General features: G+C 40.9%; 1 protein-coding gene across 2 annotated transcripts in view; it reads right to left on the reverse strand.

Moving 5' to 3' along the window:
* MAP3K20 (mitogen-activated protein kinase kinase kinase 20) overlaps positions 1-18,490 on the reverse strand; it is a 90,846-nt gene that overhangs the window by 12,537 nt on the left and 59,819 nt on the right. Inside the window, exons 11-15 of one of the 2 annotated variants that reach the window (XM_058027648.1) lie at positions 10,549-10,593; positions 9,631-9,661; positions 9,373-9,512; positions 8,143-8,205; positions 7,036-7,128 (exon numbers count right to left, since the gene is read on the reverse strand). In XM_058027648.1, coding sequence (XP_057883631.1) covers positions 7,036-7,128; positions 8,143-8,205; positions 9,373-9,512; positions 9,631-9,661; positions 10,549-10,593 — 372 coding nt within the window. Of the gene's footprint in view, positions 1-7,035; positions 7,129-8,142; positions 8,206-9,372; positions 9,513-9,630; positions 9,662-10,548; positions 10,594-12,058; positions 17,069-18,490 lie in introns of those variants that run through there. The other variant, XM_058027647.1, reaches the window with a different exon arrangement.

Genomic DNA, 18,490 nt, shown 5'->3' on the forward strand with positions numbered 1-18,490 from the left:
ATAAAAATGGAAATGGCATTGCAGCAGATAACTGGATATTAGAAGAAAAGTAAGATGTAGCGCAGGATGAAACAAATAAGAAAAAAAATGTTGGCCATGCTGATCCTAAAAGTAGTTGCATGTTGATGATTTAGGTCCCCAGAAGCTCCTTTACATTCTTAGCTATTATCTATCTCAGCTGCTGAAACCTGCTGTTTTAAAGGCATTAGAGTTGAACATCTAGTGACAGCACTTGGGTTATTTATCATTATGTATCACCCTGCTACACTATATTTTATTATACTGGATTTAAAGGAAGATAACACAATTATGGTTAATTTGCTTCTCTTCTTTATATGTATAGTGTCATGACCCACCACAGCTTTGTCCCATGAGATATTTTTAACCAAAAAGAAATCCACAAGAAACTCTCCCTAAAAATTCCATTAATAACCTCTTGTAGCATGTATAGGTTGCAGGGTCTGGAACTAAGAATGTTTTAATCTCTTCAGCAAAACAATGTCTCATAATGATGTACAGGACTATTGCTGCACTGATGAAGAATCATACATAATTCAGCACCTTTCACTTGGCACCACTGTGATATCCTCATTAGCAGTGGCTCACAGTGGCTGTCAGATGGTGTCCATGCGAATGCAGGCATTATATTGTCTTTGAGATGTGCAGCTGCTTCCATGACACTGCCAGTATATAAAAACATGACGCCAGTTTGTTTTATTTAGTGCTAAACCTTCCAGTTTGTAAAAACAAGGCTGACACAGAGCCTGACATGAGGCAGTGAAAATAATTAGCTCTCATTTTCTCAGCCTCCTATTTCCTTCTCCCCGCTGTGTTCTCTTTCCACTAAACCACCACATGTCAGTCGAAATGGGAGGCAATTAGTGGGCTCATTTCAGTCCCCACAACTGTGCTGAAAAGAAAGTATTTATGATGGCACAATGAACAGCTGAAAGATTAAATAACATTTGCCTTTTGAAAAGAAAATGACTTCTAGCTAAATGGGCAATTTTTGATTATTCTCAAACAAGCTTAGAGTAGTTGGTTTTTAAAATACAAGAAAGGAAAATGAGTCATTTTTAGGTGAAAGAATCAAATAAAACTTGACACAGTAATGCAAATAACTGATGTTTTATTGCAAAATATGTAAATGTGTTATACCCTTAACAATGGCTGGTGTCTCAGGTCAGGGCAGGCTGCTGCCAGCCAGGCTCCAGCAAGAGAAAGTGGCTCCACCGCTGGTTTTGTTTCAGCTGTGCAGGCAGAAAAAAAGAGGGGCGGAGGGGAGGCCTTGCAAGAGAGATGGTCTTAAAATGTACAGAAACAAAGCAAGAGGAAGATATATTTATGTTATCAGTTGCCTGGGTGCCTCCTCCGAGCTGGAGCCCTTACTCCCCTGCACGGCAGCAGGCACTGACTGGCTGCAGCTTCGCCTGGAGAAGCAGAGGCCCCTTAACAGTTACACAGAGCAGCCAGCACTACCAAAAATATCTGTCCCCTGGCAGTGCCCTTCTTCAGCGTCCAGGGCTGTGGAGCTCTGTGCACAACAGAGTGGCACATAATGGCGGCTACCAGGCACTGCTGCGGGTGCCCTGAGAACAGGGGCTTGCAGCAGGCAAGGCAAGAGCTCAGTGACACCCCAGCATTTACCAAGAGCTGCCCCTGCCATGGGATCAGAAGCAAACGGGAGTGTTATAGTCACAGGCATCATCCACATGAGCAGCCTCCTTGCAACAGTGGGATGGTAAAGGTGGAAGCATGAGAACCAGTCCCTTCCCTGAGGGCTGCATGGGTGCCCTCCTGTCCTGTCCTGCAGTGGTATTCCCTGTGAACAACTCGTGGGGACAACGAGCTGGAGCCGTGCAGACACCATGTCCCCAGTGCAGCACGTGAGTGACTGCTCACACTCTGGGGACTTGCAGCTCTGCAGGACATTGGCTGAGGGAACAAGGGTGCTCAGGAGCTCAGGAAAGGCATGGCAGGGCCACTGTTCTGCTGGGAACAAAGGCTTCTCTTCCAGGCTTTTGTCTGGATAGCACATGCCAAGCCTACAGATCACCTGTCTGTGCTTCTGCAGACCTGTCTGCAGTATGTAAGAGATAACGTGTAGAAGGTAGCAAGTTAATTCAGTGGCCAAGGTATAAAAATAAATCTTTAGGTTAAAAAGTCCATAAAGTCAAGTGAACAAAATACCTACCTGAAAAGTCTATGTCTTTTCAGGGCTATGGAATAATTTCTAACAGGAATCCCTGGTCTAGCATTGCCTACACAAGGATTTTTAAAGGTCTTGGCTTGAGTTTGACTTCAGTTACACATGGATGCTACAGCTCCTGGAGCAATCCCAGTGGAGATGATGGAGTTATACCAGCTCCACCTGATGCAAAAACAGTATATGGTCCCGAAAAGAGTCTTTGGAAGATAAAACTAGGAGCTCAGATCACCTGCACTGATCCACCCTCTTAGCAGACTACAATATTCTGTTCTCAATGGTGGTGGCAATATTTTAATGTGGCTGTGGTTTTATTTTACAGCTTAGGTAATCTTTTGTGTCCCCTCACTGAGTACTTGATAGAATAGGAACAAATTTATGAAAATAGCACCTGAACACAGCTACTCTGATTCTTGCATTAACTATTAGTCTTTAGTACTGAAAGCATTGTGCTTTGAAATGGAATTAAAGAGGGAGGATTTAGAAGATGAGGTTTTGAGATAAGGACAAATAGCCCCATGTTAGAAAGTCAAGGTACCTGTGATTATTTTGCAAAGGGAGGATTAGATAAAACCAATTCCTCCTCCATTTTTACTTAGTGAAGTGGGTTAAAATACCTACAGAGCATGGAGAATAAAAAAGACTGAAAAACTGCAGAGCTGAAATTTCAAATGTTATACCTTGGCTCTTGCTTTATTTTTAAGAAAGTAAAGAAAGAATTTATGAGCGTTGATATAGTGGGAGGGTGGGGAGGAACAAGCAGCAGAAATGGTCTCAAGCACTTGTGAAACCACATTCCAGTTACAACTATTTCAGTACTGATTTTTTGTACTGCCTGCATTTTGCTGGCCTGGGTTTCTCCACATGAAGAGTTGGTCACAATGTCGCTTTAAAGTAGCCTTAATAGTATATCACCTTTGCCACTACACATTTAAATAATAGCATTAAAATACATCTCAGTTTGGATATTCAAGGCTAGAAAATAGTTCACACAGTTAGCAGATGGCTTTGAAGAGGCTCTGCTCCTTACCTTGTCAAATGGAGGGAGAGGGAAGTGGGGAAAAATCAGGCGAAATGGTGAGCCAACTTCAAGGCTTTGTGTTTGGATATAGGTCAAATTGTGCCACTCTCGGTAAAAAATGAAAACATTCAATGGCATAGTGAAATCTGCCCTTTTGAGGACCAAAACTAAAGAATGCATCAATAGAAGGCAAAAAGACTGTAAGGCATCCTTCTCAAGGGGTTTGGTGATTCATCAGTGTGGAGCCGACATAGCTCAGGCACCTTTCCCTGATTGGGAAATTTTAATGAGCCATCTAGGATGAGAAAGCCATTGAAAATTCCCCCTGCAGTCCTGCAAATCAGCTCAAGCCACAACTGCCAGGGTTTGTTGTTTTACTCTCCGTCTTGGACTTAATTGGTGGTCCCCTGCCTTTTTTTTTTTTTTTTATTTGTGGGGGAGAAAAAAGTCTAAATCTATCACCTTTCAGCTCATTGGGAACTGTGTACAGAAAGGTCATGAAAAGGCAGTGAATGGAAGTAACCACATAACTTGAACTACAAGACTTGGAAAAGAAACCTCTAAAAACCAGGTTAGCTTTGCAGTGCTCACTCCTGATGCATTCAGAGAGCACAAAGGTCAACTGAGCTTTTATAGCCTCCAAAGATGCAGCTAAAAAAGGAAGGAAACTGTAATGAAATGACTGCATCTGTCAGCTGGTGGAAACCAACATAATCCCACTACAAGATGCAGTTTAAATTAGATAAAAAACATGGGGCTGGTAAAGCTGTTTACTGGGATGTCAATGTTTCATTCAGCATACAAAAAAGGCTGAACATTCAAATGCTGTCCTGAAGCATATCCAGCAGGATCCTTGCTAAAAGGCACTGCCATTCCTAAGGCCTTAATTTTCTGCCTGCTGATGAAGAAAGGTGTGCTGGCAGTGCTGATGGGGCACAGTGCCCAGGAGGGGACACCTGTGTCCTGAGGAACCATCCTCACATCACAGATGGTGCTGGGCTCTTACCAGCCAAACACACCCAAATTAACCAGCACCCCTGAAACGGCTTCTGGGTCCTGGACCAGCTTCTCCAGCACTTTTATATCTGGTGGTATTGCTGTATGTCATGATGCACTCCCCAGCTTTCGTTTGGACCAGGAGGCTTTTGTCCTATGTGTCCATCCTGTCCCAAGCTTGGACAGAGCCACCTCCAGTGACATGGATGCCTTGGTTCCAGGTGCAACTAGACCAGAAGATGCACTACAATAACTAAAGGGACGTGGACTCAGAGACCAGCACAGAGCCAGCCTGGTGTAAAACCTCCCAGCATGACCTGTTCTCCTTACAGAGCCCTTCCTGCTGCACTGCACCACCTCCCAGCTGAGCCTAATAACCTCTCTCAGTGTACTCAAGTCTAGCAGCCATCATACCAGCCAGGGAACACACATCCTCAATGTCTAACCCAAATTTGAGGTTATTGCCTCTTTTTCCTCATGATTAAAACAGGAGAAATGCTTCTTAGTTAGGTAGCTGGTTATAGGGACTGATTAGGGTAAAGTTCCTTTGAGAAATTTATTTTTAAACTGATGTAGGCCAGCTTTTTAGCTACAAAGATGGTGGAAGGTGTGATCCCAAGTGCTTCTGCTGACCCAGTTTTACAGGAACAGGCACCACTCTTTTACAAAAATGGGACAATAAAAGAAGTTTAAACCCTTCAATCCTGGTTTTCACCCTTTTCCCAGTTCATTTTGGAACAAATCTAGATGGCAGCTCAAAGCAGCCTCTAGGGGAGCCAGAAGATTGTATGCATGGGTATTCAAAGAAGCAAGCTAGCCAAATTTCCTATACAGTTTATACCACACCAGTCTTTGTTAATGTTATGTTTAATGCAAACTACTTGCCCATGTTGGCCCTAGCACCCTGCCCAAAAACTCAAACAACCTGCTCCTTCCAATTCACTTTTTCAAACTGGCTCTGCTGCAATATCTTTAAAGGCAGGTACAAGTTAATGTGCAGATCTCAGACAGATGTTCCAGCCCAGACATATTCAGGTGACAAATTGTGCATTCCCTGGAATGGCACCACTGAGCACACAGGGTGCTGCAGCAGGGCAGCTGACAGGGAAGGCATGCCTGGCATGCAACCACAGCTTCAGAGGGAATGGCTTTCTTAGAAAAGGACCCAACAGCACACAGAGCACACAGGACCAATTAGGAGCTCACAGGGAAGGCAGGACCAAATAAAAAAGGTTGTCAGAAGCCTGCAGAGGTTATGACAACACTACACAGGCCCATTGAACTAGCTCTGCCCTTTCATAACAATTCAGCTTCTGTTCCATAGACTTTGCATACAGTCTCATTTGCACGTTTTGCTGTCATGGCTAAAACATCTACTCATCTTCAAACTTATGGAGGCATTAGTACAACATGAATTTCTCTCCAGTGCTCAGAGGTCTATTTCCTCCTTCTTCTGCTCTTTCCTGCAGGTGGTTGCCCAACTCCCTGTACTATGGCTCACAGCCCATATTGGAAATGGAAGGGAGATATGAGTACTTTTAGTTCCTTCAAGAGTTAGTTGCACATGGGAGAGAAAAATGCACACCTACAAAAAAGCAGCTGTACAGCTGCATAAGCAACATGCATTCAAGAACACTGAGACAGTCTAAGTAATTCACATAGTGATAAAGAAGATTTTTATAGGAAAAAGAAGTACTCAAGAGAAAAGAAACAAACTAAAAAAAGAAATCTCCAGACAAAAGCTTTTTTCAAATTGAAGAAATTATTTCAGTATGAATACAAGTTCCTACTAAGTTCAAACCTAAATGCTTTCTCTGCAAGCACCACCAAGTACAGAAATCAAGAGACTTCTGCAAACAATATGCCCTGAAAGCAAAGCAGCCAGATAACACAAGATGAAAGTCAGCCTCCCAGAAGTTTAGGGTGGACACACATTGCAGATTTATCAAATACAAAAGGAAATAAATCCTGCTGTCACAACCCCTGACTCTAGCTCAGAAATGCTTTGCACACCATTTCCACATAGATGATTAATTCTAAAACCCTTGACTTCAGAGTCCATGGCAATCTGGACAAAGCAAACAAAAAGCATGGGACAAACCTCACTCTTGAGAGAAAACAATGTGGTAGAAATCCTTTGCTGGAACATCTGGAGTCATCAACGCTCCTGTTACACAGGGTGTAACGAGAGATCCTTGAAGCAGCTCTGCCTGGAGCTGAGGGCTGATTAGCATGTGGCACGCTGGCAATTGCTGGAGCACAGCAGTTCTGTGCAGTGTGCTCCAACCACCCCTCCCTCCTTCCCCAGGACCATGGGGGCACACAGTCTCCACCAGGACCAGTCCTGCCCAGCCAGCAGCCATGCACACCATATATTTCCCAAACTCCTCTTGGTTGCATAAAACAGTATCTCCTTTTTGCTGAGACAAAAGGAAGTCTGCCCACCAACATCAGACATATGCCACTGCTCAACTTGTCAGTGGGTTTTTTTGAATAAATGGATTACTATTTCACACTCACTGAGATAAAAGGAACAAAATGAAATCCCAAATTATAAAAATTAAATCTAAAAAATAGTTCAAAAGGAAACAAAAGCTTTCAGCCAAGACTTTCTGTGCCACTCTTCTTCCTTGCCTGTTCTGGGGGAACATCATCATCACTGATGCAGCCCCATTTGCTTCCTTGACATTCAGCCAGCACTTTCCAAAACAAGAGAATTCTCATGCAGATTTATCTTTTGTGTCCAGAAGATATTGGACCCTCTGGGTAGAGACTCTTAACCAAACCAACTGATCTAGCACTCCGAGCTTACCTTTGGACCGTTTCCCGGCTTCAAGTGATAACCAAACACAAGTTCAAGATTCACTACTTTCTCTATGCTTTCTTCAGCTCCACCTGCAGAATCCTGCCAAAAAAACCAGGCAAAGGTGAGAATTCACATCTACCACAACCCACTGGGAGACAGCAGCACACCCTTTGGTGGCAGAAAGGATTTGCCTTTCAGGTGTTAGAAGTCTGGTAGGCAGCAGAAAGGAGATATCACACTCCAAGAGGGGCAAAGGCTTCTGCATGGGTTTAGAGCTGGTAGTGGGAGATGCTGCACATTTCCTGCTCCTGCTGAGCTACTCTGGCACAGTGCAGTGTCCCTGCAAGCACTGTGACAGCCTCTGCCACTGGAATTGCAGCTGGCACAGCAAAGCAAAGCAGCAATGCTCTGACTTTCATTTTCCCCTCCAGGGAACAGAGTTTTGCTATATGAATTTTTTTTTTATGTGGATTTTGCTCTATTGATATGCAATAAATTGTGACTAAAAAAGCTACTTCAGGATTTGGGGTCTAGAATTCCTTGGTTAGTTTACTGAATTAAATCAGGCAAATATCTGCTCTAGCAATACCAAGGTTCCCAAACACTCCCTCCCTTTTGCATGGGTCTTATTACTGATTATCAGAAAACGAATGGGTTAACGTCAGGGTGGCAGGACACTAAATCATTCTGTCACCCTTCTCTCCTATAACATTAGCAAACTGGGGAATTATGGGCTTATTCTGGGCCAGGGGTCTGCTTCTTCAGTGGTGACCAGTTGGTGGCAGCAGTTTGGAGGAATGGCTCTTCAAAGTAGTTTCTGATTAATGACAACAAGCAAATTGCAACCAGTTGTCATTTAATTTAATTCTACTGGCTCCATGATACAAAAGGTATAAAGTACTCAAACTGAGAACTTCCCTGAAAACAATTTATATTATTCTATTATTTGTTCTTATGTGATCCATTGCTGCTGTTGACTCTCCACATTTGTTACAACCCTCTGTAGGAACTGCAACCTTGCCCTCCCCTGAATGGGGGAAAGTTGAGACATGAGAACAGGGAAATATTCATACCAGCACGAGAAGCATGTCTTATATCAACAATGAGACTTACCTTAATTAATGGTGGAAAATGAAATAGATTTAGGTAGTCATGTGTCAACTTCTCAATAGCAGTCTAGAAAAAAAAAATCAACAAAACCAGATGGGAGTTATTTAGTATCTCATCCTGCAAATACCAGCATGAAAAACAGCATAACCCACATGCCCTGTTTTCCACTGTGGATACATTAGGGCATGTGAGAAGAGTTTAAAATATAGCTCTGTTCTGGAAACTGTTGTGGTAGATTGGCCCTGATTTATGTTCAGAATCAGATCTGCTTAATCAGAAAAAGAGATGTTCAGGGAACTCGGTTTTGTTGTTTTTATTTATGCTTAAATCAACCCAGGAAACTGAGATCTTTCATTTTTGACATTATTGACTTTATTAAGTTTCAATAATTTTCCCTGTAGGAAATGTAAATTAAATATATCAGTAATGGTGTGTAGGCATGGAAAAAATGGCTGATGAGCAAAAGGGGAATAAATTTGTGTGACTTACAAAGCTAAATTTGCAGGACTAGCAATTACAATACAAGTATCTCTTTACTAGCAAATTGGGATCTAAAATGATTGAGACTCAACAGAATTATAGACACTGCTTTTATAGAATCTCTTTTCCAAAGCTGACTGCCAGAAAACTCTCCTGTGGATACAGTACTAATACCATTACTGCTGTCATGATCACATTTTCCAGATCGTGATTTTTTAACTCATTACAAACATTAGACATTTAAAACACTGTTTAAAAGCAAAGTTCTAAGAGCAAAGAAATCTGTCTGTCAATCAGCTTTAAAGTTGTCCAACTGAGTTTTGTTAGGCTAAATATGCTTTATGCTATAAATGAGATGTGGAAATTGAGAAGCTGAGATTTCAGTTCAAAAAACTGTTTTGTATCTGTTTCTCCTTCAGCTAAAGAGAGTTCTCTCTGAAGATTCCCAAGCTTTTCTGCTGGGAGAATGGCCCTCCTAGATGAAGCTGCAGCAGTACTGCCATCAAGCTCACAAGAAAACTAAGAACTACAGAGAAGTATAAAGACCACAGCACATTTTCATGCCTCATAAAATTCTCTGGTTGCCTTGAGTTCTAGATCCATATGAAGCTATAATTCTGTTTATTTTAGATACCAAATATGTTCTCTATTTAGCTTTGTAACTTTTTTTGCTGCTAATACTACTGAAGCTCCATAGACTCTGTAATACTCACACTATAACCTACTGCACCATTCAATATATGCCGATAATACCTTCAAATGGATGATGTGTCCTCTGGAAACAATTCCCATGTCCTTTAAATCTTCTTCTTCTAGAAGAAGCAATTGCTTCCCAGTGATATGATGTTCCTTAAACAAGCTAGCATAGACACTCATTTCACCAGAAGCATCGCCTTAAGATAAAAGAGGTTATTCAGAAATCCACATGGCACTTTATTGGAGGGGGGAAAATGAATAAATGTGTATTAATTCATAAATGTGAGCGTGAAAGGACGTATGAATAGCTTTTACCTTTTCTAGTAAGTTGTTGCATCCAGAAAAACTGCAAAAAAGAGGAATCAATCTTGAAGTTCAAATTATCAAAGTCTTGTATTACAGTTATTTGGAGTTCACAAGTAATCATCCTTTTTTAAAACAAAATTTAAAAATATTTCTCACTTTGGGATAAAGGACTCATGATTCACCAATGCAAGTGAATACTTCTATTTAGCTTTTCCAAACTGCCTTCCAGTTTGCACCCACCTTTCTCAGTTTATTGTCATGAAGAACTGAAATGACCAAAGCAACTGAGAAGTGTCATGTGCTAAAAGGGCTGAAGGGAAGGAGCCAGGGCTTTCCAGACAGTCCTTTGGTAAATGTCAGCCAAACAACCCCATGATGCATAAGACACAAAGGCAGTGCTTGATAGGACATTAAAATAATTTTGACACATCACTGTGTCAGAGATAAATCACTAATCTGTATTGTTTAGACTTTTAACTGAATAAAAAAGTATAAAGTACTCAATGCCATTATTTTATATCAAAGAGAGGTTCCACACCCCTAAAAAGCTCTAAACTTTTTTTCAGTTAATTGCCATCCAGGTGGCACACAGTGGGATAAAACCTTTGAACTCATTTTGTCCTGTCCAGGGTTAGGTCATTGGGCACTTCCACATTCCTTGAACGAGGACCCAGGAGTGCCCTCCTGACTGCTGGCAGTTCCCAGCTCCCACTATTTTCTGGACACTGGAGAATGTGTCTGTTTTATGAAGGTAACTCAAATTTACTCCTGGTCATGTTCAAGCTTTTCTGGGACACAAGCTTTACCAAACAGCAGTAAGATCTCACCTAGATGTTCTGATCCAGCCTTCCCTCCCACCACGCCTGCTGTAATTTGTCAGAGAGCTCCAGCATCAGGACCTTGGCCACATTAACACAGAATACTCACCACATCTTCCTCGGTCCATGCACAAATATCAAAGGAGGGCAGCAACTGTGTGAGAGATACGAATTGAAAAGAAAACCATCCGACCATTTTTCTCCCCTCCACCCAAATTTTACTCTGGTGGCTGATACTATTCTGCTCCTTTTTCCCTGCAAAGTGCAGGAGTTAAGCTGCAACTCATACTGATGTCCTAAACCACTGCATTCACACTGATTGTGGGCTGGCTCCAACAGCATGTTGGCAGTGTTAAATCGATCCTGTTCCTCTCTGCAGATAAAATTACCAGCACATCTCCAACAAAAACAACTTAGGAAGCAAAAGTAAATCTTCTGATGGCAAGGGACTCTATCTGCCTCTCCTCTTGGTTCTGACACTACAGGAAGGCTTTTGCTATGGCTTTGGTCTTCAATGAAAATAATTCTGGGAATATGACTCCCTCCCAAAGGATGGATATTTTCTGCAAAAGGAAGGAAAACTTTCACTGGACAGCAGTGAAAACAGAATTTGGAGTCTGGCCACTGCAGACTGTCTTCCAACCCATGTCCAGACAAGTCTCTCTTGGTTTCTGCCACGGCTTTGTAACAACTCCTGTAAGGCTGGAGGAGTGCAGCACTTCCCAGCCTCCTCCTACACTTTGTTGGATACAAGATGATGTTAGCTCTTGAAGCACTAGGAAACCACAGAGGAATGGCTGCATTAAATAAAATTCTGGGATGATGTGAAAACTGACAGAGGAGAAGATGTCACTGAAACAGTGATTGCCATTTTTATACTCATTCAAATATATGGTATCCAAAATGTCATCTTCTTGGCATTTTTATTCAGCTTAAAGGATTACCATTAATTGTTGTAGATCTGTATTTGGACAGTCAGTGTCGCCTAGAAGCTCAATATCATGATGTAGTTGCAAACTTTTTGATGTAGAGAACAGTGATTTATGAGAGACTCAGCTCGGTTACCCCCGCCCCTCCATGGCTTTGTCACCTCCTTCAGAGGACCCTGCCACCCCCAGGGTCCCCAGGCTCCACCCACAGGCCAAGCAGGTCCCCACGGCATCCCAGCACCTCCAGCTGCACACTAAGTGACCTGCAGCCTGGGCAGAACACTGGGACAAAAGTAGTGCTGGGGGCAACACTAAAGGACAAGGAAGGGCAAGTGGCAATCATGAACCCCCTCAGGAGGCTGAGTTGTGCCTTTTGTAGGTACTTAGAGTAAAAATGGCTGGTGCTGCAGCAGCAGCCTGGTAAAATGACTTGTACAACTGAATAATTTACTGCAGAAGTCCAATAACGCATTTTTAGATGTACAGTGAGTTTTTTCTGCTTTCTTCTGGTTTAAATATAACCAGTGGCAGAATAGTTCTGTATTATTTATCTTTTTTTTTCTTCTTCTTCTTAATGGGAGAATAAAGGAGAAATGTCACATAGTAATACAGAAAAATGACTTAAACCAGTAGACAATAAGGAACCTCTTGGAACTCCAGCATTTTACACAGTCACACAAATGCATAAAATTTACTGTCAAAATGTTTATTGCAAAATAGAAGTTTGGAACAAAAGAGAAGCAAGGGAAAAGTTCACACCAAAAGAAAGTTTATGACACCAATTGAGGAAATTGAATACATTGTATGATTTCTTTTTGTTTGTTTGCTTTGGTTTTACACTGGAAAATCGAATCCACAGTGTGAATAAAACAAGACATGGTATGTCAAGTGCAATAAAGAGAATAACTGACACTGCAAGATTTTACCACACACAAGTGTAACATTGCATGTTCCACACAAATGATATATTCAGTTTACAGCACAAGAGTCTTGGCATAGGCATTGCGCTCAGCTTTGCTTTTTCAGAAGGGAAAATGAAGTTTTCTAACACTGTGAAAATATTTTCTATTTGAATTCCATCAGTTCAAACCTGAAGTGTAAGTAGCATCGACTCCTACTATTCAGTACAAAACTTCTTCAGTAGTGCAAAAGCAAGAAATGCAGTGGACTATATCTGACTTTTAAAGGCATATGAGTATTTAGCACACAATATAAAATGTTAAAAGAAAATCATTGGTTCTACAGTTTTAAAATTAAATCTTCACACATCAGAAATCTCTGTGCAGATTTTACAGTATACACTAAGTTGAAGCCTGGGGGAAAGGGGAAAGGTCTCTCCTCCAGATTTCTACCAGTGCATTTTAAGGGCTGTGAAAATTACTAAATGAACTTACTTTTTCTACCTGAACATTCTAACTAGGACTGTAGTCAAAGCCTCTGTCAAGTCAGAGGTCTTATTAAAAACCTGTAAAAGCTGTCTGATTACAGATAAAGGAAGTACACCACTAAAGACACACAGTAACACTGCTCAGTACTTAACAGCTATATGCACACTACAGATCCATTGCTACTGCTGAGAGCAATACCCATCATTACTGCATCAGATATTTTAACTCAGAATAAACACTTTAAAACCCAGAAGGGAATCAACATCTAAGAAAAGCTCTGGAATGATAAGCAAATGACAAGCCATGAACATGACTGTTTGACAAGAGGCCATGCCAGACCTCACCTCCAGAAAGCCCTTCCAGTCCAGAGGGGACAAGCTCCATGTCAGGGAGCACACAATGGCTGGCAACGCAGCACACCCACACCGTACCCTAAGGCACTTGCTACTCCAAGAAATTAGTGATGACATTGTCACAAAAGTGACTAGATCAAAAGTGTTCCTCCTTTAAGTCCCATTCCCATATTTTTTGACCACTGCTGAAGAAAAGGAGTTGGGAGTTGGATATCCTGTCTTGGTCCCAGCTGACCATTAAGCAAGCCAAAAGTCGATCTTCCCCGTTCTTCTCTGAGGCCATTTACCCACCTAAGTTCATGTCTGCAGTACAGCAGCCTGGTAAATATGCCAAGTTCAGGCCTGGTTCTTACCTTTCCCCTCCATCAAATGCAGTGATATTATTTTACTGCAAACACCTTCAGGCTTTATGGAAGGCAGAGGAAACTGGAACCCAAAAAGCCTGGCAGGGCCTAGTGAGCTGAGAGGTGTACAAGGCACAGGAAGGCTTTTGGTGGTTTGTTCTGGCTTTGGCCCAGAGCAGCCAGAGAAATGCCTTCTGGGTTTGGTTAATGCTTGCATTAGCTGACACAAGATGTGGCTCTGTTGTGGAGATTTGTATAACCTGATGATGAGACAGGTAGAAGATGGACTCAGATACACTGCAGAGCAAAATCAGGCATGGAAGATTAAATACTCTGCCCTCCTCCAACCACCATACCTGCCCACCAGAGCCATTTTCAAAGCCTTTATCTAGTGAGAAGCATTTCAGAGGCAGAAAACACAGCTTGATTCTCACATATGATAACTGGCTTGCAAACTGGAGACACCTGGTGTGAAACTCATCACAGAAAAGTAAAAATGCAATTAATACCACTGCTTTTTTAGTAAGCACAGCCAAAATCCTAAGTGTAATACTATATCTCAACTGCATCAGCAGAGTTTGGCACGTTATCACCTTATCTACAATTCAGAGGTCACCTTTGCTACTTTAAATGCATGGGGAAGTTTTAGAAGAGCTTAAACTTTTCCTTAATATAGTTTAATTTGCTTTGAGAAACAACATGGGGAAAAAAGGTGAAGGGGAAAAAATCCATCTTGCTTCATTAAAAAATACTGAAACAAGTAGGCAGAAATTACTACAAGCACATTACCACATTCTGATGATATTTGCTGATATAGGTTACACACCTGGGTAAGAACAAAACCTTGAAGACAGACTTAAACCTTGTGATGTTGCAACTATGAAAATCTGTGTCATACTACTTAAAAACTATTTTTATTTCTGTAAAGATTAAGGAGTTAATTTACAAATTCACTTAAAACCCATACAAACATAAATGTGCATGAAGTGCTCTAAGATTGTCAAACACCAAAAAAGTGCAAAATATCAATGCTAGGAACAGATTTTTTTGGGTTTTTGAAGTAGAAATGTACTGAACCAAATTTTGTTTTCAGTTGTACATCCCTACACTGCTTATATGGTACAGTAATTTATGCACAATGATACACACCTTAAGATCTAAAGTGCACATATTACATTACACAAATCCATCACAATTTTGCTGAGTGCAAAGTGGCAGTTACAAAAATAGTATCATTGCTGTGGGTGTTAGCAGACGTAGACTTACAAAAATAGTACAAATCTATACTGGAAAAGGCTATTTGTTCTTATTTCCATTTCACTATTTGCCCTTTCAATTCTCTTTTTCTCCCTAAAATCAGGTTTCTTTGATGGACCTAAGAAGCCATCCCCACGTGAGCCAAAAGAGTTTCTCCTTGGGATACTTTGAACATTTACTGCATCATTTAAATGATAATTTCATCATGAGAATAGCTTCCAGATACAAGAGGGAAGTTCAAGTCAAGAAGTTTGGGAGTGTCTGGAAGAGGGTTAAATGACATCCTGCAGGAACTATGATCCCATGCAGAGCAAATGGAGCAGGCCAGCCTGAGCACAGCACTTGTGCCTTGCCGGTGACTGGATCAGTGCTGACGCTTAAGGATGAAACAATTCTTTCTTTCTCACAACCCAAAGAGGTGTCCACTCTAGAAAAACTTTTTGAAGAACTTTGTTTTGTTGAGTGAACAGATAATGATTTCAAGCTTGCTGTTATCTAATGTATCCATTTTTCTTTAAGCTATCCACAAAACACCATAACATATAGGTTAGAGCTGTGTAACAGGCAAGCCTATAATTAAAGAAGCCACTCAAAAACACAAGTTTTATAAAAGAAACCCTTCCAGTAATTGAGAATGGAATTTTGATGGCTTATTCCCACTACTGCTGAACTATACAGTAACATTTTTCTTTTGAAATGCTGCCCTTCTTCCTTGGCAAATATTTTACATCATCTTCCTTTCTAACCTGCATCTGTGTTCGCACTGGTTTCCCTCCCTCCTTCTGCATCACCACTAAAGGGGTCATCAGGAGAAACATCCTCACTGCTCTCAACATAAGTGCCTGGCAGGCAATTATTGCAGCAGATTGTTAGACACTGAGTTTTATGGTAAGCTGTAACAGCAGTGACAATACTTTAAAAGTAATGTAGCTGCAAAAAACAGTTATGCAGAGTCTAGTAAATATTTCTGACATTACTGCCAGATTCTAATATGGAGAATTTCACACAAGCCACAGTAGTAGGGCACAAGCTGAAATGTCACAGTGGCTTCTCTTTGTCCTTTCCCAAGGATGGCACACGCTGTTTAGCAGATACAACAGAATCAAAATTTACAAACACCAATTTTTGCTCTCAGGTACAAGAATAAGTCCATCAAAGTTAATGAGGCTTCATGGATTCACATCAACATAACTGAAAATTAGCTTCCAGATCACAATATCTGATAATAGATGCAGAGGTCTGATTGCAGTTTACTTTGATAGGGTGAATTATACACACATGCACATACACGTGAGGGGGGAAAAAAAAGCACATTTATAGAAATCATCTACTAATAGGGATTATTTGAGTTCTGATGCTATTCCATTTTTAAACTATCTATTTAACTAACCCCTCTTCCTTCCCAAGCTTCTCTGTTCCTAGAAACTTATCTGTGACTTCCCCCAATGCTGCCTTGAAAATGGCTTTAAATTAAGAAACACAGCAAACCCCTTCACTACAACAGGAAGAAAGAATGGATGTAGAAAATAGCAAATCTGGAAGTACAAGCATATGCATATGACCGACAATTAAAGGGGTAAGGGAAATGACAAAAAACACAAAAGAAAAATTTGAAGTACATTAATGGCATTAATGACATTGAAGTTTCTCCCAGTGTTTCCAGATCTTAAATTTATCAAGCCATAGTTTCTGTAATCAGGCACTAGAAATTATAGATATAATAATGAAATAATAATAATCTCAATTAGTTTGGAAAGTTTAGTTCCAAATTTCATCAAAGCAGAAATAAGCCAGCACAATTGAAACAGAAACAATATATCTTTCAACATACAAATATGCTCAGCCTGGTAAATATCTTTTTTTGTTGGTGTTTGTTCGCTTTTTGTTCTTTTACAGGATTTAAACAGACCAAACTGACAGGATTCTTGTTCTAAAACTTTATTGTTTTGCTTTGCTAAAACGATTTCAGGGTTAACTCTACAACTTATTTCATTCGCTGCTATCATCTGTGTCATCAAAATCATCATCATCATCATCGTCATCTGACCAGTCGAATTCACTGAAACCCAAAGCCATGTTGATTTTCTTCCCTTTTCTCATAGAAGTGGTTTTAGAAGAATTCTTTTTGGCTTGCATGTTTATCTGCATTCCAGAATGCAGGACAGATCCTGCTTTGTTCAGAGAGAAGATATCCCCAAAGCCCGTCATCATCAAGGCCTTCAGGCTTTGGTTCATGCCAGCTACCTCCCCGTTACTTGTTGCTGTGATCTGACATGACATCTCTGCACTGTTTGACTCCTCTGTTTTAGATTCAAAGTAAGACTCCTGAGACATTCTTGCAGCAAGAGGTAAGAAAAACTATTTAAAAGGAGGAAAGGACAGAGCAAAAGTGAAAGTTAGAACCAATTTAAAAATCAAGGAAAAAGACACCACCAGATTAGTCAGCAATCAACAGAGAGCATACGATTAGTGAATCTAAACATGGAGGTCAAGTAAGAATTCATTAAAACAGATAGCATCCTTCTGGGGTCATTGTTCTTAAACCAAAATCACTGAGTGGCATGGCAAGAACCACAGGCAACAGAGCTTTCATGACAAAAGAAGGTTCAAACTCTTCAATCCTTCATTTTGTATGGCACAAAACAGAATATGACATTTCCCAATCAGGTGGACTGGTTCCAAGGCAATTGGAGCTGCTTAATTCAACCTTTCAGGATTGAAGAATAAATTGGGTTAAGACTTGAGAAGCCAAACAAGCTCTGCATTTGATGCAGAAGCAGCAGCCCCTAAATATCAGAAATGAAAGCAGCAGCAGACTGGTTTTGAGTGTATGCTCAAAAGGAGAGAAAGGGTCATCCTGCAACAGCCACAATCAGAAATGAGTCTCTCACCAATGCAAAGGACAGGAGAACTGGCCTCCAGTCTGCACCAGCACCACACCTCCAGAAGCCATCCCAGGGACAAGCAGGCAGGGGAAGAGGGGTGGTTTTGGTCAGCTTGTCAGCTTCTTCAGCTTTTTTTTTTTTCTTTAGTGGTATCAAGAGACATCTGTCAATTGCTTGTACATCATATTAAATTTCCGCTAATCTTCACCTACAGATAATGGCATTCACCTGACCCAGACTGTTTGTAGTAACAAATGAAGTATGCCCTCTTCAGGTTAATGATTAATGCCTCTTCAGAGTGGCCAGGCTAGTAACCTCTGTGACATACAAGAGGTTACTTATTTGCCTGTGCTTCACAGGGAATAAAAACTCAGGAGTTTCACCCTAAATTAAACTACCTACTTGTCTTGGAGTGCCAAACTGAGGCACTACTCAAACAACAGCAAAGGAGCTGTGTGGTGCACTAGCACCTGCACTAGCATTTCTTTCCAAAGCATTTGTAAAACTGCCTACCCAAAATTCACGGGTTTTCATATATTTTTTAACCTAATCAGAAAACTGACTGAAGAGCAATGGCAGTTGATCAAAATAAGTTACAGGGGTGATTATGGTGATGCTCTGCTTTTGTAACACAAGAGGCTTCACAGCCAGGGTTGCTCAAAGAGTGCCCATTTCTTGGTAAAACCACTGAAATTGACTAATTTTCTATCATTAAAAAAGACAGCATCTGTCTTCTGTTCCACTTGAGATTTCCCTGCTTACAAAGACTTACTATTTGCATTGTGTTAAAGTAAAGTTAGTGATCAGGGTTTAAGAAAGAAAAATAAAAAGAAGAAGTTGGCATGATGCGGTGTCCTAAACAGCCCTCATGCATCCTACTGCTGTGTGATGAAAG

Source organism: Melospiza georgiana, chromosome 7, assembly GCF_028018845.1.
Source record: "Melospiza georgiana isolate bMelGeo1 chromosome 7, bMelGeo1.pri, whole genome shotgun sequence".
Taxonomy (NCBI): Eukaryota; Metazoa; Chordata; class Aves; order Passeriformes; family Passerellidae; genus Melospiza; species Melospiza georgiana.